This window comes from Glarea lozoyensis (assembly GCF_000409485.1).
Source record: "Glarea lozoyensis ATCC 20868 chromosome Unknown GLAREA3, whole genome shotgun sequence".
In the NCBI taxonomy this organism is placed as follows: domain Eukaryota; kingdom Fungi; phylum Ascomycota; class Leotiomycetes; order Helotiales; family Helotiaceae; genus Glarea; species Glarea lozoyensis.
The window spans coordinates 1,300,547-1,327,868 of record NW_007360998.1 but is presented as its reverse complement, the minus strand read 5'-3'; the positions used below and the strand labels follow the sequence as shown (position 1 = coordinate 1,327,868).

General features: G+C 49.2%; 7 protein-coding genes across 7 annotated transcripts; 4 read left to right on the top strand and 3 right to left on the bottom strand.

Annotated features, from left to right (window-relative positions):
• Window positions 1–523: 523 nt before the first annotated feature.
• Window positions 524–1,177, bottom strand: GLAREA_00436 (uncharacterized protein; the record flags this gene model as incomplete). Its single annotated transcript, XM_008085194.1, has 1 exon — window positions 524–1,177. The coding sequence occupies one exon, from the start codon at window positions 1,175–1,177 to the stop codon at window positions 524–526; it is 654 nt and encodes a 217-aa protein (XP_008083385.1).
• Window positions 1,178–4,985: 3,808 nt separating this feature from the next.
• Window positions 4,986–5,174, top strand: GLAREA_00435 (uncharacterized protein; the record flags this gene model as incomplete). The annotated part of the gene is made up of 1 exon (XM_008085193.1): window positions 4,986–5,174. One exon carries the CDS (start codon window positions 4,986–4,988, stop codon window positions 5,172–5,174), a length of 189 nt encoding a protein of 62 aa, XP_008083384.1.
• A 1,054-nt stretch (window positions 5,175–6,228) lies between these two features.
• On the top strand, window positions 6,229–8,345 carry GLAREA_00434 (MFS general substrate transporter; the record flags this gene model as incomplete). Its single annotated transcript, XM_008085192.1, has 6 exons — window positions 6,229–6,321; window positions 6,449–6,728; window positions 6,777–7,130; window positions 7,182–7,539; window positions 7,595–7,943; window positions 7,995–8,345. 6 exons carry the CDS (start codon window positions 6,229–6,231, stop codon window positions 8,343–8,345), a joined length of 1,785 nt encoding a protein of 594 aa, XP_008083383.1.
• Window positions 8,346–9,809: 1,464 nt separating this feature from the next.
• GLAREA_00433 (uncharacterized protein) lies at window positions 9,810–10,534 on the top strand (the record flags this gene model as incomplete). Its single annotated transcript, XM_008085191.1, has 2 exons — window positions 9,810–9,903; window positions 9,960–10,534. The coding sequence occupies 2 exons, from the start codon at window positions 9,810–9,812 to the stop codon at window positions 10,532–10,534; spliced, it is 669 nt and encodes a 222-aa protein (XP_008083382.1).
• Window positions 10,535–12,409: 1,875 nt separating this feature from the next.
• On the bottom strand, window positions 12,410–17,110 carry GLAREA_00432 (uncharacterized protein; the record flags this gene model as incomplete). The annotated part of the gene is made up of 6 exons (XM_008085190.1): window positions 12,410–13,312; window positions 13,438–13,484; window positions 13,538–14,434; window positions 14,482–14,835; window positions 15,943–15,999; window positions 16,057–17,110. 6 exons carry the CDS (start codon window positions 17,108–17,110, stop codon window positions 12,410–12,412), a joined length of 3,312 nt encoding a protein of 1,103 aa, XP_008083381.1.
• Window positions 17,111–19,765: 2,655 nt separating this feature from the next.
• GLAREA_00431 (Zn2/Cys6 DNA-binding protein) lies at window positions 19,766–21,811 on the bottom strand (the record flags this gene model as incomplete). Its single annotated transcript, XM_008085189.1, has 2 exons — window positions 19,766–21,636; window positions 21,715–21,811. 2 exons carry the CDS (start codon window positions 21,809–21,811, stop codon window positions 19,766–19,768), a joined length of 1,968 nt encoding a protein of 655 aa, XP_008083380.1.
• A 2,244-nt stretch (window positions 21,812–24,055) lies between these two features.
• GLAREA_00430 (uncharacterized protein) lies at window positions 24,056–24,526 on the top strand (the record flags this gene model as incomplete). Its single annotated transcript, XM_008085188.1, has 1 exon — window positions 24,056–24,526. One exon carries the CDS (start codon window positions 24,056–24,058, stop codon window positions 24,524–24,526), a length of 471 nt encoding a protein of 156 aa, XP_008083379.1.
• Window positions 24,527–27,322: the final 2,796 nt, after the last annotated feature.

Genomic DNA, 27,322 nt, shown 5'->3' with positions numbered 1-27,322 from the left:
GTAATTTGTTATTGTTTGATTTCATAGGCTAGTCAAGATATTCTCTGGTATCACACACGCCTCCTCCCAAAAGGGTACTCCCACCGATCCAAATTGGACCATTTCAAACCAAAAAAAGAAGCATCTCGTGAGAGAACGCCAGATAGAACGCCATATTTCCATAACCATGCCCCATTTCTGCTGGAAACCAAGAATGTTTACCCACTCCGTGAAACTGGTTTCCTGACTCCAAAACGATGCTCCAAGGCGGGATGAACGCCGGGCAAGATAATGTCGCATAACTTGAAGATGCATTTGCCATTGCGACGTTTTGCCCTCCCAAATTCCCTCCCTACTCTTTCTCCAGAACTCAAGAAAAAAAATCTCTTTACGCCAAATTTTCCTGCACAAGAATCGAAGACGTAACTCGTAAATAGTTGTTGTTGTGTGGTTAGGTAGTCCACCCATGGAATGTATGTTGACAAAAGAAATAACGTTGTAAAGTGGTTGTAATATGTTGGATGTTGTGAACAGATTTAAGCATCTATTCAACCTTTCTCCTCTTTCCCTTGGGCGCCGGGCTCATTACGGGGGTATGTGTATATGTGACAGTCCTGGTGACTATCTCTCTGACCTGACGCACACTGGCTCGGGAACCTTTGCCTGGTGATTTGACATCGAAATATCTTCCCTTTGCGCTCTTGAGGTCCCAGTCATAAGGCGATCGCGCACTTCTCGCGGAGAATGGTGATCTTAGTGATGCGCTTCGTGGTGACTCGGCGGTGGGTGAGAAGGCTGGAGATGGTGGTATCCGTAAGCGCCCAAGTCTAGCAGTTGATGGAGCAGATGTTGGGAAGGTGAAATTACTTGGTGTGGTGGTAGTAGGCGACTTGTGAGTTTCGCAAGCACACGAGCAATCGCTGTGATCACTCGAGCCGGTTGAAGGGGCAGAGGTAGGTGTTGTTCGTCCAGACTTTTCCCCAAGCGCGGGGCTGTTCATGCCCTTGAGGAAGTCTGTATACGCGGCTGGAGGGGTGATGGGAGTCTTGATGAACTCTTCTTGCTTGATGAAGTCGGCATAGCCAGGCAAAGGGCTTCTTGCCGAAAGCGCTGAGGGTCCAGAGAGCTCCGAGGGGAAGGTTGAGGTTAACGGGGTCTCGAGCTGGGTGAGCTTTGGCTTGGTAGTAACGGTGGCCATCTTGTCTTCCTGGGGATTGATAGTCACGAGGAACCGCAAGTATCAAGGAGAGAGTTGAAGCTCTGGAGGTGCTGACACGGTGCAGTGACGGGGCAGTCCGTGGAAAGGGAGAAAGGTACGAAGGTTGGGTTGAAGGAAAGTATTATAATGTGATGGATGTGGAGTGACCCTGGTCAATGGTGCTTGTTTCCCCGGTCGTGGGTGGGCGGTGGACGAATGTCAGCGCGTCCGTGTGCGAGGCCTGTTGCTCGAGTCGCTGCGAGTGCTGAGCTGCGAGGGGGGAGAAGAATACGCGACCGATATAGCAGCCAGTGCTAAGCGGGCAGGCACGAGTGGTGAGTGGTGGAGGAGGGGCCACGAGAGGGAAGCAAGTCGGCACTGGGAGTCGGGGAGGCCTGGGTGGTGGTGATGAAGGCGCTTGGGTTGGGGCGGAAGACGCAGGCGCATGCAGCAGCGGAGGTGCAGCAACTCTGTTGTCGATAGAGCGAGTGGTGGTGGTGAGGCCAGAGAGCGGTGCTCGTCGCTGAGGGCAGAAAACAGGTGGGTAAAGCGGCGGCGGGGGCAGGTGTCTATTTGATTGGGGGATGGCGCAAACGGGACAACAAGGACCAACAGCGTCAAGGAACAGCTGGACAACGGATCGAGAGCGGGAGCGGGAGCTGGAGGAAGAAGAGCGCACGTCAAGTCGCGGATCGATATCAGCTGGGTTGTCTGCTTATGAAGTCGCAAAGCAAAGCAAAGAGCAGTCGGGCTTGGTGGCCAGAAACACTGCTCCTACGTCAAGCAATTCGATCTGGCGGGACGCGGATTAGTGGTGACGGGCAATGGGACGTGATTCGCGCCTCGCGGGTGCAGTGTTGACGGCGTTTGGGAGAGGAGCAGCACTCAGAGTGGTGATTGGCGATGGGCCGGCCGCGGTGCTGTGCTGTCCTATTTCGGGAAGCCACCAATGATCGTGCTTGAGACTCGAGAAGTGGAGGATCCAGTCCCTGTTGGCACGAGGTCGGCGCGAAGAAGGAGACGAAATCACCGCGCTGCGGGTCTGCAAAAGGGGGATCTGGTCAGGCTGATTGGACCGCAAGGCCTTCGAGATGAGTTGATCGAAGCGGCAAAGATGATGAGCGACCGGGGAGCTGCGTGTAATATGAACCGGAGCCGTGGTACAGTACGGAACGTGCTGGAGTTCGGAACGGTTGGAATAATCAATTCGGTACTGGTGTTTAATTGCAGGACCGCTCAAAGGAACAAGGAAAGGGAGCAAGGAGAGAAAATAGAAAACAGAAACGAGGTGTTCTTGGTGTTTGTAATCCCGTCTGGAAATGCTCGAGCTGACTGGAATCCCCTCTAGTTATGTACTGGACGTTGACGCTTCGGTGTTGCGGTCTCCCCATCCTGTAACAACGGTGCCCGCGCGGCAAGACTTTCTATTTTCTTCATCGCGGGGAAACCTTCTACGACCAGGGGCGCTTCAAGCGAATGGTTCTATCTACCTCTCAACCAGATGGCGGCGTTGAACCACATCCCGCGCGCTTCTTTCTCTTTGAGCCTCTCCTGGGGAGCCGCCCGCCACATTGGGTCGACCAAAATAGTGTAGGAGAGAGGCTCAAGTGAGTGGTTTGAGTGGCTGCTACCATTGCGATGGGTTGTGTATCCAATAGATATGTGCCGCACCACAAGTCTTCCCAACAGGTCATTCAAGCGGCGCGCGCCTACCCTGAAGGCAATCAATACTATGTACTGTCAAAGGGCCAGTCAAAGACACCGCTTCTGGGACTGTTGTCCTGCCAGCCTTCTATGGCTGTTCCTTGCTTGATCTCATGCTTCGACGGCAGCGGAGCTAGCCATAACCTTAACGCCATGATGGGATCAGAGAATATTGGCTTTGTTGATCACTGGTTCGTCCAGATGATCTCTTCTTTGCCTCGACCTCGTGGCAGGCCCGTCCCCAGCGCCAACATACACCCTCTGTCGAGTATTGAATCCAAATATGGACGACTATACGATAGCAACCAACTTGGCTGGTTCCGTTGATTGCTGCCACAGACGCCAATTTGACGCTCTCTTTCTCAAGCAAGATACAACCAGAAATAGACACATTTTGGACTGTAACTCCAGACATATCCCAGAAATAGGACTACTACAATGCGTCTATTTTCGGAAACCTAGATGCATTACATAGGATCCCAACGCTTACAACACGACCTAGTTGAGAGTAAGCTTGTCAAGTGATGGAAGTGAGAGGAATGTTGCTAGAGTTGGCAAAGAAGCCTTGATCGATCACACCGGTCCAATTCCACGGGTCGTAATTGTAAGACCACCAACAGAACTCGGTTTTGTGGCCGCTATCAGAGGTATGTTGGAAATGTTAGCAAGACCTTCTATCCGCTGCCTCGTGGCCGGACATGGAATACTTCGGTACGATGAAGGTTGGGCGGTAAAGTGAACCGAATTAGCGAATGCAAACGTGTGGTTGACAACACTTCTCGATCGATGAGCGGCACGCCGTTGTTTTGCTGGTTACACGTGTTGACCCTGAGTAGAAGAGTGGGTGAGTCCGCCTCCATGAACAAGGTGAGGCGTAATTCGACTCTGGTATACAAACCCCGAAGCCATCTCGTTCGCCATGGTTGGTTTCCTCTCACCCTCCGGCGTTTTTCACGTTACGTGACACTCATGTTATATACAAGGCGCTTGACGTTTGACCTCATAGCCAACAGCAGGATTGAAGATTGAACAACAATGGACATTCGATGGATAACCATGAGACTTCATGTAGTGGCTCAATTGCTTGTTGCTCCAAGAAGACATGTAGATATCAGAATCCACAACCTGCGAGCAAAGACGATAAGCAAACAATCTGTTCAGATAAGTCAACCCCCGAGAACTTACTTCAGATAGGGTGCAGAGGTAATAGAGTGGGTCGACATCTCCTTGTGAAGTTTTTAAATGTTGTGGAACTCTTGTGGGCCGTCGAGGTATGTCGGTAGCCTCTTTGAGTATTGTCTTTCCATAAGACATCTACTTCAAATCGGAGCAGGAATACAAGGACTTGCGATTCAGAGGACTAGAACAAGGACTTTGCTTATCTTGGATCGTGCAATTACCTGATAAGATATAAGGCTCTGAGAAGTGTAGATAGACATGTTCAAGACATGAGCTTGAAAACCGGTGGAAATGTTGAGTTGACCAATCATGATACACTCGATATCCAAAATACAACTTGCATTTGTACATCGGTTCGGCTCATCATCTCTTGAGTACGGCCTCCACGGCAGTGGCCCTCGGAGAGCCAGCGGAGCGTCAGTTACCCAGCTGAGGAAGATGCGAAAATGATTATGCGAGCAATAGTCCGAAGAGGTCCGAAGTCTGACGCGGGACGAATTGGTTACACGAGATTAGAAGGGTGAGATGTGGTGAGTGTAAAATCTACCGCTAGGCGAGTACGGAGGTACTTCTGCTGCAATATGTTGCACATATTGGATACTCTTCATCGGCACGAGATTGGTTCTCGTCTCGGAGCCGTGTGTTTCGAATTAAAGCAGAAGTCGCAAAATCTTCGGTAGAATGGGGAGGTACATCGTTGGACACGAGATGCGAATGCATGAAAGTATAATAATGTACCGCTGAAATCCAATGTCGGCACTGCTTTAACCTCTTTGGAGCGTATTCACGGCTGCACCAATAATGTGCTCTCCCAGACCGGAATGCGAAATAAGCCTGGCCGGCAGGAGGAAGTCGACAACCGTTTACCTGAGATTTCTTTTTTCGGCAGCTTGCCCTCCAGCTGGGTTTTGGGAAGGGAGCCAAAATGCATCGATTGGGCGATTTGTGGTCACCATTGAAGTCGACGGTTGAGGTTCGTCGACAAACGCCTGGACGCCTTGGGGCGATCTTGGAGTCTTGGGGCAACGGAGGCAAGCGACCCTCTCAAGATGCGTCTGTGGGTAGTACTGGGTGCCCGTACAGGCTAGTGCAAGGCTTAATCGGACCCGCTTGATTGGGTCGTCGGACAAGAAACACTGAATAAGGCCTGATCGTCAATCGTCTGATTGATCAAAGACACGAACCGCAGCGCCTCTTCGGGACAGACGACCGGTGCTACGGTGGACCACCCTATCTCGGTTTCGAGGTGCAGCAGCAGGAGGAGAGCAGAACAGCAGCGAACAGCGGACAGCACGCAAACAATAATGCTCGAATTCAGCCCGAATAGCGAACCTGGTTGTTTGGTACATTTAGCCCGCATCCTGGAGGTCGGCTCCTGTCACAGCCCGACGAGGTACTTGTGCTCTGGTGTGCTTGCCTATACGAATCGAGGTACCCGAGGGGCAGCCGGCCAAAGATCCCAATCGTCCTAATACGACACTATCCCCGAATGAGCCATCGACGGGGCCAGGAACCCCATGGGCTCTATATAATACGCTATAACATGCGGGGGAAATAGCGACGAAAGCTGGGGCACGTCTGAACCTGTGAGGCATGGAATCGAGAACCTGTTCCTGTCAGCTGTCGGTCTCCCTCGCTCGCAGACGGTAATTCAGTGATGCTGCTGCTCCGGTGCTGTTCTCCCCCCCAAATGTCATCCTCGCCGGAGACAAGACAGGACAGATGCTGCTCGCAGGCACCATCATGGCACTCGCCTCTCCCCCTTTCCCCTCTCCCTCCCCTCTCCCCAGTCCCCCAATGCCCCCCAGCTTACCCCCCCAGACCACCGTCCCAGAGTGGTGCAAGAGTCCTACGATCCGTCTCCGTGCTCTACCCGTCACTCCCGTCCTGCCACACAGAGGCAAAACCGCAACGTGAACGCTCAATTTCCATGTATCAAAGTGTTCCCAGGAAGGCAAAGCAGATTATCCGGTCAGCGTGTCTGGCTCGTTTGGCTGCTGGCCCAGTCCTGGCCCAGCCTTGACCTTCCATTCTGATTCTTTTTCCCGACCCCCCTGCGCAATTCTTCCTTCGTCAATCGTGCCGGTCGTTTTATTGGGACGAGAGCTGATTCATGGCTTAACCACACCCCCTCTCCGTGCTGAGCGCTGACTGGTCCACCCCGTAAAATGCTAGCTTTTGCTAGCATCTGGTCACCGCAAAGAGAGATTCATATTAAGCGGTCCGTACTGCCGCGTGTTTGGACAGGCTTTGCGCATAAGGTATGCCCTTCAGTGGTCCGGAATTGATTGAACGTTGAAATATAGTGCTCGCTCACTTGCCGAAGCCTTCGTATAATATCAATGTCTGCCCCGTACATATACTTCTCCAGGTTTTGAAAATCGATAGTCACTTCCTCGAGCCCTCGACGAGCCTCCCGCTTCTCGCCCGGTCGGTCGTATTAGCATCGACATCGACACCGACACCGACACCGACACCATGGATTTCCAACACACCAAAGGAACGTTTGAGCTGGCGGGGAAGCATTTCCCCCGTGTGACTTGGTACAGACAGAAAGGAATGCGGGGGCTGTATGTGTGCTTGCTGTTCGTCGTCCTCACATCGGCGACAAATGGTTATGATAGTTCGATGATGAACGGGTTGCAGAGCCTGGATCAATGGCGCGGTTGTGAGTAAATTGCAGTCGCGAATGTGAGCGTCGCTGACAACTGGTCAGATTATAACTATCCTCCTCCTTCACAAATTGGCTTGTTGAATGCGATATGGCCCGTCGGATCTCTCGTTGCCCTTCCTTTCGTTCCTTACACGGTCGACATTCTCGGTAGACGGTTTGGAGTGATGATCGGATGTGTGATTATGCTTGGTGGAGTTGCGCTTCAGAGTCTCGGGTTTACTTTTGGCATGTTTGTGAGCGCTCGATTTTTCATCGGATTTGGAGTCGCCATCGCCCACGGTGCATCACCCCTTTTGATCACGGAATTGGTCCACCCTCAGCATCGCGCAATCTACACGGCGATTTATAATACGACCTGGTATATGGGTAGTTTTGTCGCTGCTTGGCTAACGTTCGGTATGTGAACCCGTCGATGTTTTTGATTGTTCTGCGCTAACTCGACATCAGGCACAAACAAAATCCACGGGAATTGGGCCTGGAGAACTCCCTCGGCTGTGCAAGCATTGCCGTCTGTGCTACAGTTGTGCTTTATATGGTTCGTTCCGGAGTCACCACGATGGCTTATATCTCGGGGGAAGAACGAGCAAGCGTTGAGAATTCTTGCCGATGCGCACGCGGCAGGTGATAAACTAGATGAAGTCGTTCAGCTGGAATTCGCGGAGATTCGTGGAACTCTGAAACTCGAGCAAGAGCTTGAAGGTAACCGTTGGAGTGAGCTATGGGGAAAACCAGGGAATCGACACCGTCTTATTATCTTGGTCTCTCTCGGAGTCTTCTCGCAATGGTCAGGAAATGGACTTGTCAGGTGAGAACATCTTTGCTCTGAATTTCGTCGAAGAGAAATGCTAACACTGTATCAGTTATCAAATTCATATCGTGCTGAATCAAATCGGGATCACTGAACCCAGCATGCAACTTCTCATCAACGGCGTCCTCCAATTTACGAACATTATGGTCGCGACTGGAATGTGCTTCTTTGTCGACCGCTTAGGCAGACGAACTTTGTTCCTCATATCGACCTCGGGCATGTTCGTATCATTTGTTGTCTGGACAATCTGCTCGGCTCAGTTTGCCATCACCCAAACCAGGGCTTCTGCGAATGCAGTCGTCGTGATGATATTCTTGTACTACATCTTTTACAATACTGCTTTCGCTGGACTCTTAGTCGGATACGGAGTGGAAATCTTACCATACAACATCCGCGCAAAGGTATGTTGAACGAGGTAGTAAACGTCTTTTCCGAGCTGACAAACTATTTAGGGCATGACTATTATGTTTCTCGCTATCGATTTGTCGCTTTTCTTCAATCAGTACATCAACCCAGTCGCCCTCGACAGATTAACATGGAAATACTATATTTTCTACGACGTTTGGCTTCTCTTCGAGTTGTTCATCGTGTACAAATTCTTCATTGAAACGAGAAACACTCCTCTGGAAGAAATTGCGAAGCACTTCGATGGGGATGGCGCCATCATCGGTGGAGCAGCAACTCTTGATAAATCATTTCAAATCGCTCAAGAGATCGAGAAGGCTGGTGGTACCCACAAAGACGATGATCATGATGATGAAAACGAGAAAGCTCGAGCAAACCCAATTGTCACTGCTGTTTGAAATTATCAAATTCACTAGCAAAGTTGTGGGCAAGCCTGAAGCACCTCCGCCAGATTTTGGTATTTGTACGCCGAGAATCACGTTGGTCCTAGGGGAAAAGTTCACTCGCACCACCCGCTTCGAGTTCTGATGAATAGTCCACAGCTTGGAGACAAGAACAACGGGACTACGAACTTACTCGGCTATTATTTTGGTTTTATCATGGACCAAACACGTTTCCCAAGAGTGACCTCAAATCCGGAGGCGCGAGGAAGAAGATGCAAATTTGCTGGAATGGCCGCTTCAACTACGATGTTTGCCAATACTTCCGTCAGACAGTCATAGACTCAGACTAGAAACCAGCATTGTGCAATACATACCGCCAAGTAGGCATTCGTCGGGTTTTGAAGAGTTAACCGGTCGATTCAAAAAGAGTCAGCCAAGGGAAGAAGGGAAGAAAGGGAATGGGAGTTTCGAGAAGAGATTATTGATGGACTGCCGTTCTTCAAATCGCTGGACGAACCAGATTATGAGTTCGCTACTTCTTTTTAATTATTCGAGTTAGAGGCTCATTAAAACTTATTATAATCAAATCCATACATATGCATCGGATATGTTGCCATCTCATATTGCGCTTCCCTTATTGATAGTTCTTTGTGCTACAAACTGATTTATAGCTCATCCTTGATGAGGATGTTTTCAAGACCTCCAGTTCATTTAACAGCTGTCTAGTCGAGGCGCAAGAACATTCAAACATATCAGATACACCAAGCAAAGGAGCAGAGATATTTCGTTTGAGTAGTCAATAGAATGATAAGTCAATCGAGTATTTTCACAACTTCGTCCGCCTTTGCGGCGGTGCATTTTCATCGGAATCCAAAGAGAGACGTATTTCCAAGAGTCGGAAAGGCCGAGATTACTGTTGCTGTGGCGTTCGAGAACAGAAAATCTGTAGCATATATGCAGTGAGATGAGCGACATATCTACAAGATGCTAACTGCGCAAGGAACTCGAAACAAGACCAGCTTTAACATGAACACAAAATCTGGCTATTACCAACCCTATCATGAGTTATTACTGCTAACCAACTTCATCAGCTCAAAATGCCAAAAATGTTGTGTTGAAGTTACAAAGTGACTTTCCTTGCACCTTCCTAGTTACGTCTAGTGGCCAGTTAGCGAACGGGATGTTATCACTAAGCGTGACCACTCGGTCCAGGCGCAAAGTAAACCCGACAACTCGGAGCCTCAAAAAATCACCAAGAAAGATCCACCGAGCACCGCAACCACATCTCTCGTGCGTGGCCTCTTCGTTACCTTGTCCGTTTTCTGCTTGCTCAGAAACGCGTCCAGATACTTCACCTGCGCTTTCCGTCGCCCAAAATCCTCGGAATTCCGCAATTCAGACCTCCTCGCGACGCAGCCCCTCATCAACGATAAGCTCGACAGACGCAGGTAGAAAAACTGTCTCACACCATCCACCGCCATGGATCCCTCCAAAGTTTCCATCTTCAAGACGTACGAGAAGCCCAAGGGCTCGCGCGATTCTTCATCGTTCGCGACATACATGATCATAGCGCGTAAGCATCTCTGCGCCGAGTCCTCCGGAAGACCAAGACACTGACCGCGATTCTAGCAACATGTTTCTTCCTGGGCATGCTCTTCTCGTCGTTCCCCTACGATTTCCCGCTGCTCTGGACGTCTGATGTCACGCCTGATGCGTACTACGATCAGCTGGAAACGCATCTGAAATTCATTCACGCGTCGCCGCCTATCATTCCTCGAATCTTGCACATGGCTATTTCGATCGGGTTTATTGGGTTCTTCATCAAGCTGTTCAAGCCTTCCGAGGCGAACCTCTTGTTCGATGGCGCGTCTATGGTTTTATATCTCATTGGGGTGGTCGTTTATATCACCAACATCGTTAAAGGACTGCGAATTGTAACGCTCGGCAAATACGAGGCTCCACCTGGAACCACCGAGCCAGCTATTGGACGCGAGGATAGTCTGAGGGTTATGGCTGCCAGTAATACGATTCTGGCATTGGTTCTCGTGGGTGTGATTGTCTTGCAGGTAGGCCAGTGGTATGCCGAGCGTAAAGAGCAGGATGAGATTGAGAGTTTTGAGGGAAAGCAAGCTGAGAAGACTGCTAAGAAGGCGGAGAAGGGTAATACTCATGTCACTCGATCTGCTTCGAAGAAGAAGGCGTAATTGATGTCGGTCGAAAATGAGTTGGATTGGGGGTTGAGTTCATAGTGTAGTTATTTTACATATGAGATGGACAATGGGCGTGTATAGTTATTGGATAGTGTAATTCCTATGTATGATGAATAACGCATCTTAATCATATCGCTTAGCGTGGAAGCGTCCACTGGGCTGTTTTACAAGTCTGATTGGCGAATGATATTGATGGTGATATCCCAGCAGTAGCAGTTTAACATACAGCAAGCTACACAGCCTAGCATCTATATGCTGTACAGTGATGAGCACGGCATGGATTCCAAGAGACTACGACGCCTTCGAGGTGCCTCCCGTAATTACATGGAATAGCTCAGCTTGCTGAGAGTCATCAGGATGTAGAACTTCCATGATTCCATCGCCATGCTTTATAAGATCACAATTCGACGATTTACAAGACGAGTTGGCCGGCAGGAGGCGAGACGTCCTCAGACGCACGAGACAAAGCTGAACGAACTGGATAAGTTCAATCAGGTGAGGTCAGCTCGCAGGCTTTGGTGATGAACCTCTTAAACTAGGAGCTTGCTATGGAAATACATGTGACATTAGCCATGGTATGTACCGCTTGCACTCACTCAACTATATTACTAGTTGTCCCTATGCAAGGACCACAATGTGCAGATTCTCACCATTACAGTCTTTGTACACAGCCGGATTTTCGATGCGGAAATGAAGCGTAGAAGCGGTATTATGGAAAATAAACTTAGTTTTAATTGGATATTAATCTATCTCACACTGCTCAGAACCAAATTATTGCAATGCCATTCAAGACATTTTGGTGAGTGATTTTGCGTTTTAATAAAATCCTCTCTTGCTGTTGCGTTTAAAGTTACATGGCTATTCAGAGGAGCTACAAGTAGATTGTGTGTAAGGATGGCGTTGAATAGTGGCTAAGCTGTGCTAATTTCAGTGAAGGCTTGTAAGTATACTCTATATAATCATTATATAATGTTGTAGACTATACGAGACGAAAATTTCCTGGGCGACTCAACCTAGAAACTTCAAAGAATGGCTATAACTTATTAGTGGTTAGACTATAGATAGAGCTAAGTTCAAGCGTTGTGTAACTTGTGTGTTAGCTTAGAATTAAGTTTATTTACACCACTCTTTACAAACCTACTATTTTCCTATAGCACACCTTTCTATTATAACTTATGACGGAGTTCCAGGTTTACCACCAAATAACTTACTAACTCAATCTCTTTTATTATTTTACCCTCATCCGCAGTTTTTAGTGGCCATTCTCTACCACAGTACCAACTACGAACAAAACATTGCTTAGCAAAAAGCCAAAGGTAACCATAACACGAAGACCTCTTATATAACAATCCCCAAACAGCACCATGAGCCTTCTCTCCCTTAAATCGAAGACACTTAAATCAATTCAAATTACAGCATAATCGAGTACTCAAGACATGTATCCTCAGAAACATAAGCACATTTGATATATTGATACACTCAACTTTAAGGATAAAACAGATTCAAGTAGAGAGGCTAACAAGTCTTCCATGTCATCTTTTGCAGTTGCGTCTCTGAACGTAGAGGCTTTCAAGTATGAAAATGAGGGTTGTCGCTTCGTCAAGTAGAACACAAGTGTAGTTTCAACTAGTTGGCGTTCCAAAATCTCGAAGATCTACTGGTTTGACGAAGAAGAAGTTAATATCTGAAGATAAATCATACAGTACTCGAATAAAGACTCTTTAATAGATATGTCCTTCCCATGTTGAGTCGACTTTATACTTTAAGCGAGATCATGAAAGTTGCAATTCACCAAGTATACTTATTCATTAGATACACACTCAAATCATTCATTTTCTACCGGACACTTGTTAACCAACTCTCCCATTCTCACATCACCTTAGACGAAGGACCAGGTTTATCAACCCTCGGCACCTCAACATATATCTCTCCTTCCCTTCCCTTTCCCTTTCCCGTATAGCTCTCACTTTCCACCCGTCTCAAAGCACCTACTTCTCTATTAGGATCAATAGCAGAGAACTGTTCTGGTCTCGCCAAATTTTGTCCATCGGTACGCGCAAATGGAACCGCGATATCACCAACTAGATACTCCATATACTTGCCGTCTCCCAACATCCGTGAGATCCAATTGTTGTTCCAGTTCGCGTCTAATTTGAACATCGTCACCATGTCGACGTTCTGTCGAGATACTTCGCCTGTCGGTTCTTCGACGGTAACGTTGCCCTGAATGAAGAGTTTGACATACCCTGAAGTCTCCGACTGATCATTTCCATCGTCTTTCTGGTTTTCAGAAACTACTGCAGCTCCATTTTCAATCCTACTCTGTCTCTTCGGCTTTTTCCTGTTACTTTGCGGAAGTATATCAGGCTTCGGAGCAACTCTCCACGCTTCGGGATTATGTAGAACTGCGAAGATCGGAACGACTTCGTTCTGGTTCGAGAGTCTAACCTTTCGATCCACAAATTTAGGAAGAAGGGAGTTCAGCAGTTTCCGAGCCGTCCATGTAGCTAAGAGTTGAGCTTCAGTGTTGGTTGGTTCTTCCTCGGAAAGGTAAAGCCAATGAATCTTGTCGTCGATGGACTGATAAATCTGTGGCGAAGGACCTTGTAGTCTCCGTAGCCTTCTGGCGCCAAGACAGTCTGCAACGACCCCTTTCGAGTAGAGTATATATACACTGTAATGTATAGTCTCTGCATGTAATCTTTCCACATTGCCGTGATTTTCGAGTTGTAGACGGACGAAATATTCACCGGGGGTCCGTACATGCCATCCCTGGGTTGAGTTAGCACAATGCTTTTATTCTTAGCTTCAGAAGCGACATTGGTGTCTGAAGAACAAAATTTCTGCCGAGTACCCAAGAAGGAGCTTAATGGTGCAAAAAGAAAACGCTTGCATACACCACCATAGCCTTGTAGTTTCGACGAGGCGGTATTTTGAATGGTCACTACGTGGTTTTAGCGGTATTCAATGTTCAATTGTCGTTGGAATAGTTCATACCTTGATTTGCGCGAATGTAGTTGAGTGGAAGTCTGACGGTAAACAAATAGGCTTGGTTGTCACCTGGAGTTTCGCTGATGATGTTCTTCAGCTTGCTATCATACGTTGTGATGTCTGCGAGAATGTCATTGTTGAAGCCAACTACTCCTTCAAGCTGAGCAATCATCCAAGCCAAAGAGATGCTGGCCAATCCATTATCTTGGTGACCCCCACCTACATCACTATGGGTACCCCTAAACCAACATTGCTTCAAAACGTTAGGGTGCTCGACCCTAGTCTCAGAATTACCAATTCTCTGAGTACTCAGTTCCTCGAGAGTGGCTATTTCCTGGGTATTTTTCCTCGATAGATGCCACAGCAGTGGTTTGAAGTGTCTCCTATCCTCATCCAAAGCCAGAGCGTGGAGCGCGAGCTCGATGTTGGGGCAAAGCTTAGAATTCACAAAAGCAAGCTTCCTTACCGATGGCTGAGGAATCCCATGAAGCATCCTTGGTCCAAGTGCCGCGACTGTATCCCATACAGCACAAGCGGTAATTTGGACTTCTCTTTGAAGCAAGAGGTCTCCTTCTAACTCGAGACAACGTCGACCTAGTGGGCCTTTGAGCTTCATCAGGTCTACAGACGGTTTTCCCTGAACTGGCTCGGATGCCTTTTTGGAGGTCGCATGATTCAGGGAAGCTATATCCTCAGCGGACTGTCTCTTCCAAAGTTTGTATACCTCTGGCAAGTGGTACAAGCCCTTCTTTGTCAAGACTCCTACATCATCTATCAACTGCGCAACTGCTCTTGCAGTAAATGCACCCCTAGAGAAGCCAATGAGCACAATCTGATCGCCGGCGTCCTTAACAAAATTGTTACAGATGAAACTATAAGCCTGTCGTATGTCATGGCCAATACCTGGTAATAAATAAATAATGTATTCCGGGGTTATCTAGAACGCTGACCTCTTCCTATAATCCCGTCATATGTATTGTTCAGTCTCGACGTTCCAGTGCCCACACCTGACATGTAGAAAACGATTTGCGTGAAGAAACCATCCCGGTCATCTTCAGCACTGATACAGCGGGATATTCGAGCGACGTTTGTAAGAGGATCATTGCGGTCACTGTCATTTGCTGTTCCGTCACAGCATACGATTAGTCGTCGAGACAACCGTAGGGATGACATCGCAAGCGATGAGGCTTGTGTCTTGTATTCGTTGCAACGATTTTGCTGAATGTTTCGTAGGCACAAGAGAAGTTGTAATGCGGAGTTCCAACCTATAATGCACGCAGAGCTGGAAGAAGTCTCAATCTCAGCTATAACAATTGTCAGCCTTGTAATGCTATTTGGGCGCTGAAGTTCAGCTCTGTGGAGTGGCGTTACCTGCGAAACTTTTCCGAGCTGTTCTACGAACTATAATCATGCTCAATTGGACGCCTCATGGACGCCCGCCAACCTCTTCACGTTCCATTTTGGCAGACATAAATGTCGAACCACAAGCCCGACCCCACTTCTGAATGTTCCAAGGAAATGCATATTCCTCTTGCAAGACATATCCAATGTGAGGACACCGTGAACATCTCGCAGCTAGGACGTTTGAAATTCTGAAGCACGAGGGTGCATTTTGACGGGAAGGCTCGAAATCGTTTCTGTGAACCTAACCTCGGAGATGAAGGATGAAAGAGGGAAGAAACAAAATGTTGATGAGTGACGGAGGAAAGACGTGTTGTCGAAAAATTGCCGATACGCATCAACCCTCGCTAGCTTCATTGCATCCAACAGTAAAGAAGGAAAGAGCGTTGAGCAATAGAAAGCTCGTCGGCTCCAGCCTCCGACTTCCATCGTGCGTGAACGAAACCGATAAATAAATTATCAACACTATCATAAAGTCATGAGATGCATCATGCTTGATCGATGCTAATGGCCAAATCCTAGAAAACTCCATGGCGTTGACTGTAGAGCCAAATCTACAATGTTGGACAGAAAGGAACGGGATTCCATGTTGAAGAGGAATTAATAGAGACAGCTGAAATAAGTCTCCCGCCAACTATTTACGCAGCTGAGCAACTCGGAAAAGAAATCGCATATAAAAATAATAAAAAAATACTAGAAAACGTACGACACGTTTTGAATCTTTTAATTCTTTTCAATCTACCAACAAACATCTACCCCCCCCCTCCCGCTTATCAAAATATATACACAAAAAGAGCGACCTACAGCCTCAACAAACAGATTTTGCAACGAGTGGTATATAACAACAAACAGCCCAACCCAGCCCCCAAACACCGACGCAAAAATGCAAAGAAGTAGATAAATGATAGATAGTCTCCAATCCTGGAAAGCAAAGCTGTCTCGTAGGACATTTTGAAAAATTTAAGCTCTTAACAAAAGAAACTGCGCAGACCTAGGCGTTTACGCCATACCAGGTCTCAGCAACGAAGGCGTGTTACCAGGCGGTGATTGACCTTTATAAACATATGCTATTCCACAGTTAGTGACTGCTCAAATTGCAAGTGAGGATCAAAAGTTGTACTTACGTTGTCCCTTCTGCAGCCCCGCCAGCCCAGACGTCTCCATCATATCCGTAAAGGTAGTCTGATTGCTCGCTCTCCCGTCGTCCATCCTCCACGCCTGTGGCGGCTGTAACGGCGGCGTAGCTTGTCGTAGTGAGTTCGCCGTCGTGCTATCAGCAAAGATATTGATATTCTCATAGCTGGGCTCTCTTTGTAATACTGGCGTGACTGGTGGTTCTTGGAATCTTCTTGGCCCGCCTGCTAGCGGTACTGGTTGCGTTGTAGGACTGGGAGTAGCGTGACTTTTCCGGAAGAGTGAGCGGACGCGTTGGACGCTCTTGCTGCGTGTAGAGGTGCCTGTGGAGGGACTACTCATTGGTTTGCGGAGAAAATCAGTGCGCATGTCTGTTGTTGCCATCGGTTGCGGCTCGCTGATGTTGCCGAATGATGACTCGGAGCGTCTTCTGGACGTTGAGCGACGATGGGCACCTAAAGCGCAAACGGAGGCGATTGTAAGGAGAATTCCCAAGACGAGCCCCGGGAAGAAACCCGAAAGGACGGCTGCTACAGGAAATTTGGCACAATTTGCTTGCGATGATGCGGGAGAAGTTGATGACGGTGATTCACCTGGAGAAGCAGTGCCTGTCGAAGCAGGCGGTGCGGTCGGCGCAACATCTTGCTTTGCGTCGATGTCACAGGTCGTCCCATTGTTGCAAGTAAATCCAAATGGACAACACTGTGATCCACATTTGGCTAATGGAATGTCGAAGATTGTCGTCTTGAGAGCATTTTGAGGGAATGCGGTCGCATTTTGTTGTTGTATATCGCATGTCAGCGGCTGTATCTTCTTGCAATTCCCACCCGGTGGACAACAAAGAAGAGTCGTTCCGCCAGCCAACTCTACACACGATGATCCAGGCGGACAGCAAAACGACGCAGGTAATGATGCCGAGCATTGATTTTGTGTCGGATCCGGACAGCTGCTCGATTGGCGTGCGAATATATTATTTCTCGCCTCGGCCGACATGACCAACCACATCCCCATCACCACCAATTCTCTGATCCGAAATCGTCCCATCTTTCCACCAGAACCGCTCGATTTTTGTGGTTGAAACCTAGGGCTGTCGCTCGCAGGCAGTCTTCCGGTCTTGTAGTAGTTGGAGCAGTGCTCGGTGCGCAATAGGAAGCAATAACGTAGGTATAGGATGGATCCGCAGTAGGATGAAGCGATGGATATAGGAAAAGAAGAGGATCGTTCGAACGAATGATCAGAATATAAAGTCTCGCAATCAAAGAAACCAACTACCGCGTGCGTGATGCGATGGCCCGAAAGGAGGAAAGAGCGCTATTCACGAACAAAGAAAAAAGAAGCGCAGAGACTCGGGAAGGATCATGGAAGCCGAACAGACAATGAATATATCCCGAAACAGAAATTGATGTCCTACCATGTCCTTTGTTCACGACGCACCAGCTGCATCAGTCCCAGCATAGTGGAAGACGTCTCCGTCATATGTTTTTCTGTCGATAATCAATCAGGGCCTGTCGCCCGGTCTGGCAGCAATCCGCGAAGAATGAGGTTGCTCGACGGTAGGCCTGTCGCTGCGAATAGCTCTTCTCGCGTACCACCACTGGGGGCACGTCTGCGAATAGCTACGTCAAGCTCGTCCGGGCGGTTGTTGGAGCGGTCGCGAGGACAGGCTGGCGAGCGCTTTGGCAGTCGATGGTCCGGAGCGTGGGTGTGGCAGTGCTGGGCGAGGAATGTTCGTTTGCGTGGACATCTGAGTTTACCGCTGGCGTTGACCAAAGTAGTGGGTGGGAAGCGCTGCGAAGGAATGTTGTCGCGTAGAGAGAGTCACCAGCGTGGTTGATTGGGTGGAGGGGTAAGCCGCTGGGATTCTGGAAGGTTTGCCGCTCGATTGGACGAGAGCGCATAGAAAGTGCAAAGGAAGTGCCAAGACCGAAACAGGAGCTTTAGGAGATTTGTTTGCTAGCAAACGTGCAATGAACTAAGCAGAAACAATAGGTCATTTCGTATACGACAATGATTCATCTTTAGGTCAGACATTGCGGCCCAACAAGATAAGGTTACCTCCTGGGTAGTCCAATGTACTCTCGTACCGACCACAAGAGAAAAAAGCTGGACTCCAACCTCTCACTGGTTCCTTTGTAGACCTAGCGCAACACCGTCTCACCAGAATTCCCAATAACAATCCCGTCGCCATCATCACGCGACCCCATCTCTAATTCCCTCTCCGCTAATTCCTTCCATGTATTCCCATTTCCCAGCTCTTCTAATCTTCACCACTACGAGTTCCTCCAGTCGCCACCAATACTTCTTCACCGCTGCAACCAACATTTTCCATCCTTCCTTTCGCGGTCGTCTCAAGGTCCGAGGAGAGCCCTCCACCAACAGCCCACATGTCAATATTCGTGTCCCTTTTCCTGGTCGAGATCAATGTCTCTCAAGGCCTCACCGGTTTCGCAGCGATGGATTTTCAGTAGGCCGCTCATGTCCCACGACAGGTTGTTCTAAGTTTGCCTCTGTCGGCAGATCTTTTCTGAGGATTCTGCACTCCGCCCTGCTATTTTAATTATGCAGAAACTAAACATAAAACAATGTCCTTGGTTGCCAGTCCCTATGGTAGTCCCGAGTTACACAAGTCTGAGTATAATGAATCGTGTCGGAGACTGTACCGTAGATCCAGCTCAGCCCTACTTGTTTCTCGCCTCTTCCGAAAGCGTAGATCATCAAAACATCGCTTAACACAAGATGCGATATCCTTAATCTCCAGTCCCATGATGGCAACAACTCATGATAGCGATATTGTAGACCGCCACCAAGGAACTGCCGCGTCATCGTGGGGGTGCATATTCTGTCTCGCAAGTTGATGGTTGGTGTAGAAATCGAGGCCGACTTATGGCGATCATAAGGTGATCTGAGCGTAGGCAGATTCGGCAGCCAGACTCGATGAAAGCGGAGTTGTAGAAATTAATTACCACATTCAATGCTTTGAGTTAGGATTCTGCCTTGATTATCGACAGTGGCCAAATTCGAAAAGGAAAGCTAAAGGGTGCAATTGTTCGAGGCAAGCAGAGTAAAAGTCGTGCAAGTGAAATCACAAGACAAAAATAGAAAGAAGCAGAAGCCATGCACAGAAGTCACAAGTCGCAAGAAGAGAGTAAAGTGATGTTTTATAGTGTTTTTGATTTTTTGAATATTATTTTCGGTTCATCTATCCCAAGCTGAAAACTAAACTACTATGTAATCGGAGGAGCAATGCTCAACCCCATCCCCAGGAGAAGAAGTAAAAAAACTGGTATCATCCCATCCCTCCCCATCCTCAGAACATAAATACATCCCTTCCATCTAGGGGAGTCTTTGCGCCTGTCCCTCCTGCCAAAACCCGAAGAACGCCATTTGGGTATGCCCAAGAATGCAAATGCCTCGAGAAATTAAGAGGTCAATTTTGAAGACATAGGAAATATGGACGTGGTCGTGGGTATCGTATCCAATATGCGTGTTCCTTTCCCATGCTCCCATCCGATCGTGATGCTGTGCTGGTTTGCCAGTTCCTCCCGACAAACCCCAATAATAAATCCGAGATGAAAAAAAGAAAAGCGTTGTCGTGAGTGACTGTGAAGATGAGATGATAATCCCGAGTGAAAGGTGTAGAGCACTGCAGAATGAAGTTTTCAACCTTTAAACCGGTTAAAGTTTCAAGCGTGGAGATTTCTAGATCAACAAGAAATCCCAGCCCTTCATCTGCATCACATCTCGCCAGGAGACATAGTGTGCCTCACCACCACCTGGAGAATATTGCCCATCGACATGTCCCCAGACTTCCTTGAGAAGGCAGGCCACGCGGCCGAAGCTTCCAAGGTTTGCGAGGTCTCCGATCTGTTGGAGACGCTCGTCGAAGAAAGCGCGGAAAGAAGAGCCGGCAGTGCTAACGCTTCCACCGATGAGGTAGACCCAGACGAGACTGCGATCAAAGCCGTTGGCACCAGCTGGAATGAATTCCAATGCTTGGGTGAGTTTCTCGACCAAACCGACACAGCTAGCTTGGCTGGGAGTGAAGCCAGGTACTAGGCTGCAAAGGTAGATGCGAGCGGCGAGGCGGAATGCGGTGGTCATGTTCTTGCTCAATTGTTTTGGGCTGAGCACACCGTGTGCGTTGAATGGGATCTTTGGTCCAGACTCGCCAATCTCAGTGAGACCAATTTGATCTCCGAGAGCGTGGACGTGTTGGCAAAGTTGAATGTCATCCATACCATCCTTCTTGAGAGCCTCGAGGCAGGCGATCTCAGAGATGAGGTACATGACTCGATCTTCGCAGCCCATCAGCTCGCGAAGACCGAGGGAGGAGTTGGTCTGAGAAAGGTGCTTCTCGCGATAGGTGTGTGCGAAAGTGGGAGCGCGGCCTTGAATGGTTGATCCGAGAATGTCAATCCAGGAGGTGAGTGTCATATTGAATGATTGGGTGTCATGAGATTCGAGGACCTGGCGACTCAGGTCAAGTTTTTGGACAAGCGAGATCGCAGCTTGAAAGTGTTGGTGCCATGGGATGTCAGGCAGAGAATCATCGGATCTGCCGACTGAGCATTGGAAAAAGATCATGCCAAGAGTAGCTTCCAAAATCTCCTGGTGGTCGGTATCTCGGTTGAGTGCCTCGCATAATTCTGAAATTGTTGCATATCGGTGGCGCATGATATCGTTGTCGATTTGATCGCCTTGCACGTTCATGATCGACTTGTAATGCTGAGCCGAGATGCTGAGACAGCAGTGCAGATAGCACTTGTTGCTTTGGAGTGCTGGGAGAACGTAGTCAGATTGAGCAGAGCCGGGTTGGTTTGTCTCGAGGACTGGGAAGATGGTTGGGAGGACGTCGGTGATGAAGTGATCGAGGAGTCTTTGGTCACCCTCGTCCAATTGCATTGCAACCTGGTGAACGGCTGTTGATGGAGCGTGTGAAAAGTCAAACAAGTTCATGTTTAAAGGCTCCTCTGCCATTTCTCTTGCATCGTAAAGACCATCCCATTCGTTCTCGACCGGGTAAGATGGAAGCATGTGCTCTGGTGGTGGTGGCTGGTAGTTGCTGAATGTCGATATTGTTGACTCGCGTCTTGTTGGAATATCGTTGACAAACATCTGTCTCTCGGTCTTCACGTCGATCTCGTATGGAGAGAATTCTGGGTACATCGAGGCGTATTGCGAGTGCGAAGAGTGCATCTGAGCGTTGTAGGCAGTGTAGTCGGCAATACCAGGAGTGCTGTTGAAATCAAAAAGAGAGTCGATCGAAGCCGATCGAGTGCGGTCTAAAGAGTCTGAAAACGTAGCCGATGTTGGCAGTGAGTGTGATAGTCCAGGAGGAGTCTCGCAACCAGGAGTCATGACTTGAGTATTGGTGGTTGTGTTAGTCTTCTCTGACAGCTTCTTGCGCTTGATGATCATCTTGATGTTATCCTTTTGCATGCGGCGTTGATCGTTGTTGCTCCACCACATTGGTCTCTTGTATTCGCATCGAAGACCGAGGTGTTTGCATGCGGTGCAGCTTGGAGAACCTTCATCGCACTTCTTTCGTCGAAGTCTGCAGGTATAGCAGCCTTTACCGATCAGTTAGTACGGAGCTCAAGCGAGAAGCGACAGCAGTGAGTGAGAACCCAATGCCTAAAGCAACGTACCTGTTCGCGATCTTCGGTGCATCTGCATCTTGCCTTTGGAAGCTGAAGAGTTGTTTGCCTTTGGAGCAGGCTTGGACTTTGGTTGAGCGACCGCCATTGCGACGTTCGATCTGCCCATTGACTGAGAGTTGGGGGGTTGAGTAGACATTTGTACCTGACAGGTGAGTGGTGGGGAACGTGACTCGGTCCAAGCGGGTTCGGGAGTGAAAGTCGCGGGCGATGAGCGACTGGGGTGGGTGGGTGCGATTATTGGCGAGACCAGGGACTGATTAAATTACTAATAATGAGTGACGGGTTAAAGCAAGTCCAGCTATGCTTTGTGGGTGAGTGGGCGAAGTCGAGATGAGAGAGGGGGATGTGAGGTTGCGGTTGTTTGAGAGTGGTGGAGGAGGATTGAAGACGAGAACTTGCACACTTGTTGACCTTGAATCTCGCAATGACGAGAAAGTGGTGATGGTGTGCGTGAGCGTCCTTATATGAAGACATTCGCGAGAGCGCGGCCAGTGTGCGCCCTCGATATTGGGTGGTGGAGGTTCTATTTTGGGGTGCCCTATGGGGAGAGTATGCTATTCCTGACCTTTGGCCAGTGTGCAAGGCCGTCCCTCCCGCCGCTGGCCTCTGGCGACAAACAGCATATGCACACGTGCGGCTCGACGACGAACGTTCATACGGGAGAAGAGGTAGGGGTTGGGGGAGGTCGAGCAGGGAAAGTCGACCAGGAGGAGATGGACTGGGGAGGGAGACCGGGGGGAGGGAAAACAGGGGAGCACATGCAGAAAGATATGCAGACGCAGCTGCCGGGGGTGGGTGGTACCGTTCAAGACCAGGAAGAGAGACTTTTTGATGAACTGCTAAGCTCGATCTTCGAGGTCTGATAGGCACAGGATGTATCCACTTGGTATAACACGAAAGTGTTCTTCGGTTACTGTGTCGACGACAATGAGACGGGATTCCACTTGGAGATGTCGCTCTCATGTCGCGAACCTTTCGGTTAAACGATATGTATTGGACAAAAGATGTAGCACTTAGCTGTATAGAGCAGCAGGTACATGTACGTCCCTTCCCTTCTCAGGTTCTCGGGTTCATGTCAAAAGATTTCGGCCGACCGCTCTCTGTCACTGCTGAGCTCACAGATGGCCCCAAACGCAGGACCAATAAGGCCCTACGAGCAGCCCCCATTCTCAAGTGGCGTCGTTGAATTTGTCCGGGAAGGGAAGGCAGGATGAAATGCAGACATCTGTGGCTTTCTCTGGGGAGAATTGTAGCCACTTAGGAGGGAGGTGATCGATTTGGGTGCTATTTTCGCGAGGCGCCTCATGCAGCCGTTGCCCAACCGCCCCGCCCCCGACAGCTGTCATTGGGCACAAGAACTGTCCTGCAGATTGCAGATGGCAGAAAAGGTAGCGAGGAGATATCGATACTGCCAACAGTGGGGCCAGGATTTCCTCCGCCATTGTTCAATGCTGCCGGCTTAGCCTCTTCCCTTAGCCTCATCATTCTTTGCCGAAGATCCTCGTCTGAATTGTTGTTGATCCGGGGTCCCTAGGGTTGCTCACCAGAGTCATAATGGGTGCGTTATCGCAGAGTATAGCACGCTCTGTAATAATGGCAGCAATCAAAAAGATTTAAGCGTGCTTAGAGTGGGTAAGTGGAGGTCAGAGTCGGGGTGGTACGAGTGGTGGCCTATGCTTTCTGCCGAACAATGGAGTTGTCTGCATCTCGATACGGACGATGTACTCGACAGGATACTCGATAGCATCGGCCTGTTCGCACATCCACCGTTCTCCACTTTCCAACCACACCTCGACATCTCGACCGCCATGGCAGATGCACTGAGGAGCTACCCTGGCACATTTAACGTCCAGTATTTAGCACGCCATTATTCTGTCCTGCATCCTAGCTATCAGCAACTGCCACTCTCTGTAAATGATTGCGAATTGCCTCCCGTCGTTCCTAGCTTGGTGTAACGAGTCGCATATTAACCTTCGCAAGCGATGACGGTGCTGCGTTGTTATCCATCCTGTCCAAGCTCAAAGGGTACCTACAACGAGGTAGCTGTCCACCAGATACGTGTGGACGAGGTACAAAGGATGGTGTCGTGTTCTGCACGTCCAGAGCCAAACGTTGTCTGCCTTTCCGCAGATGTAGATCATTTATGCCGAGTGAACGGGCCACGACGAGGAGGACTCATCACTCAACGACGCCGAAGCCAGTGCTCTCATGCTTGATCTAATCTCGCGGATGATTAGCAAAAAGCCTGGGGAAATTTTACCACATCTGCGCTATAGGGCTTTTTAGGCCCTTGCAAACACTCTAGTCTGATATGAGAAAACACTTTAAAATGCTCATTAAGATAACGACGACAATAACAAGCGAAATTTGCACACTCCGGAAAGACTACCCTGCTCAAGACGATTCCGTCAAGTCATTCGGGTGTCTCGCGGTGAGCAAGTGCGAGCCGTCGTACAATCGCCAGATCCGGCAAGCATTCAGCACTTCGAATTTCACGATTCCGCGAATCGTGGAGCGTAAAGAGCGGTCAGACGAGGACTGGAGGAAAATTCAACCAGTGAAGAGCGGTCTGAAGGTTGGTTCGGCTCGGGCTTCTCTCGTAGAACATTCTCTTTCGCCCCGAGAAATATCGAATACTGGAATACTGGCTTTTCCAGACGGTAGTGGATACAATGTGGTGTCTTACAACGCTGTCGGACTGGGGCTCAGCGACACCGCTTTCTCGAGGTTCGACGAAGCCAGGTTTCCTGGTGAGGTTGCATGCGATCCGGCCATGATTGGCGACGAGCAGACGTCGTGATCGAACCGAGCACTAGCGCTCCGTCAAAGAAGCTCTTCGTTGGTTCCCGCGCTCCCGCTCCCTCGCTCCCCTGTGCGTGCCCTGGCAGCCGCTTTGGCCAATTGTATCACGCAAGCAAGCTCGAGCTCTTGCGGGGTTAAACTCGTGCAGCACGCTAGCAGGTCATGCCCTGGCCAGAGCTCGACAGCCCCTGATGCTGCTCACCCCCATGCTCCCGTCCTCTGTCATTTCTTGCATAATCAGTGATAACGATGGATGGAGCTCCCTCCCACGCCGCACCGGCCGCTCAGACCAGCCAGATATTTAAAGAAACATAATTGTGCCCGATCGGGACGTTAGCCAGCATTCTTTCCAAATATTGATTGCTAATTTGGCCCCAAATGTCCGCCCTTCCCCACGCACCTCAGCACCAACAATCACACTTAACCGCCCAATGCAGTTCTATTTTGGGCCCTTTGTCTCGTCACATCGAGGGCTAATGTTGGCTAATTATTGGCCTTTGTGACGACAATGCAGGCAAATTAGTGATATTGCCAATGTGACCAAATTATCCTGAATTCTGGCTTTTCGTTCATGGATTGCGGCTGGACCCCCGTTACGCCTTTCTTCTCCACCGTGGTGAAGGTTTCTCCCCAGGCTTGATTTTCTGCAGACGTGCAGGCGTTGGACCTTCGCTCCGACCCTTGGATTCTGCCTCGCTCGTCAGGGTCTTATTGCTCATCACCATGTTATCAACCACTGATATCGTCGGCTGTCCAGGATGCGATCTGGATGGCTGAGAGCCATTATGAATATCGCTCGATTAGGCCATTTCTCATCTCGCGGAGTGCGGATCATGATCTGATGCAGTGATGGCTCTCCAAGATGGTCAGATACCACCCACATCAGTTGTCTCTTGAAATCTGATGTCGAGTTGCCTCGTGAGATCGCCTAATAATGCTCTCATTAATCCAAACTAATGCCATTGAAGAAGACGGGGCGCGCAACTCGCGCACCGCATCCCTTCTCTAGATGGACCAGACATGCTTGACAAGCCTAGTCTTGTACCCCGCGACGTTCTGAGTCGTAACATCACCACTTGTTGAACGACGTTCCTCAAAATCCCCCCCCCAACTCTTGTCGATATGAGATTGGCATGCTTGATGCGACCTGTCAAGATAAGCTAGTCTTATCCGCATTCTCTGCGGCCTCCGCATGGCTTCTGTGAGAGTGGAGATGTGGGCTCCCGTTTCCGGTCCTTTCCAACTTGGGCACGTTGCGTTTGGAAGATTCGTGCTTCCACCACCATGATTTGGTGCTTTCACAACACCGTCATGATACCATCAATTATCCATTGCTCTTCCAAGCCTGCAACGCGACCTCTTCGGACCTTCATGACATAGTGTGTCTCATAGTTTGTGAACTGGTGGTGACTCGAAGGTGGGCACCTCGCAGCAGAATATGGTCATGTGAGGCAAGTGTGAGTGCGTTCTGTGAATACGATTGGAAGGAGAAGCTAGATGGACCCTGAGGGACAGTTATTGAGCTTCGGAAACCAGGTCAAGCATAGCGAACCACGGCGGAGAAATGTCGCACATTTTCTCCATCGTGCTTTTCCTTGATATGAAGGATGCGATTCATAGCCAATCCAACTAGTATTGCGGAAAAGAACGGCCCAGCAACAGTCACGCGTCCTCGCTTCGCTCAGCCGGGATATCTTCACATCAGATGTCAAGTTGGGTATCAACAGGTTTGGGAAGATCGTTGGCCGTGAAGAGAAATTGCATTCGCCGTGTGATGAGATGAATTATCGTATGTGTGTCAGGAATGGAAGCTCGAGTCGAGATATTGAGAAAACGTTTTCGATAATTGTCAAGCCTCGTTATGCAGTGAGGTTGAGCTCTGGCGGGGTTCTTATTGTCAGGCAGATAAAGCGGCACTAATATGGATATAGCTGGCGGTTGTTTTTGGCTCTACTTAATCGAGATTTGGAAGTTTTCAGGGTGGCTGCTTTTCCACCTTCTTCCTGACGAGCATAAAGTCCCGGAACGCGCAGAGTTCAGTTGTTCTCTTTAACCACTGATATGGGGGCGGGAAGCACCCAACGGCACAGTGCTTGCATCGCATGTTGGATCATGTTGGAAAGATGCTGGATAAACTCCCAATGGGTTCCTGGGCAGCAGGAAAAAGGTGTAAATATTGCCGAATGGCGAATAGGACCGAACCGGCCCCCTCTTCCAACATCGCGGAGTAATGTTGCAGATGCAGGTGCAGAGAGGACGTCAACGACAATCGCAGTGCATGTTGGAAGCGGAGTACATCTGTACTTTGGGGTCGTACAGATGCTATCGCGGGAATGATATCGGTAAAAGCCGTGGTTCCCCTCCGACTCAGGGTCTTTTGAACTGGTTGTTGTCTGGGGAAGGGCAAGATCTGGTCCTAATCTTCACGCCCCTGTGCGGGCTATTCTCTGGCGGACCGCGCCTCCCATCGTCGACCGAACTTTATCTGGCGATCTAGTAAATAATAAGGGTCCTGTGAGAGGTGTGAAGGCATTTGCGATTCGCATTGGTCTGCAGACCGATATCGATCTTTCTCTGCTGCGGGCCGCGTGCTAGTAGTAGTGAGCAGGAGAGTTCTCGTCCCGTCGCGCCGAAGCCGTCTCAGTCGCTGCTTGAGAGGATCTAGTCGGAGCGATCTGCTTGAATTGGCTCTGTGAAAGTCTGGATGGCCGTGGATGTTCGTCGAATTGACGAATCGCGCGGTGTATCCAGGATGTGAAAAGCAGACACCCTCGGCGCGTAAAATGCACAATCC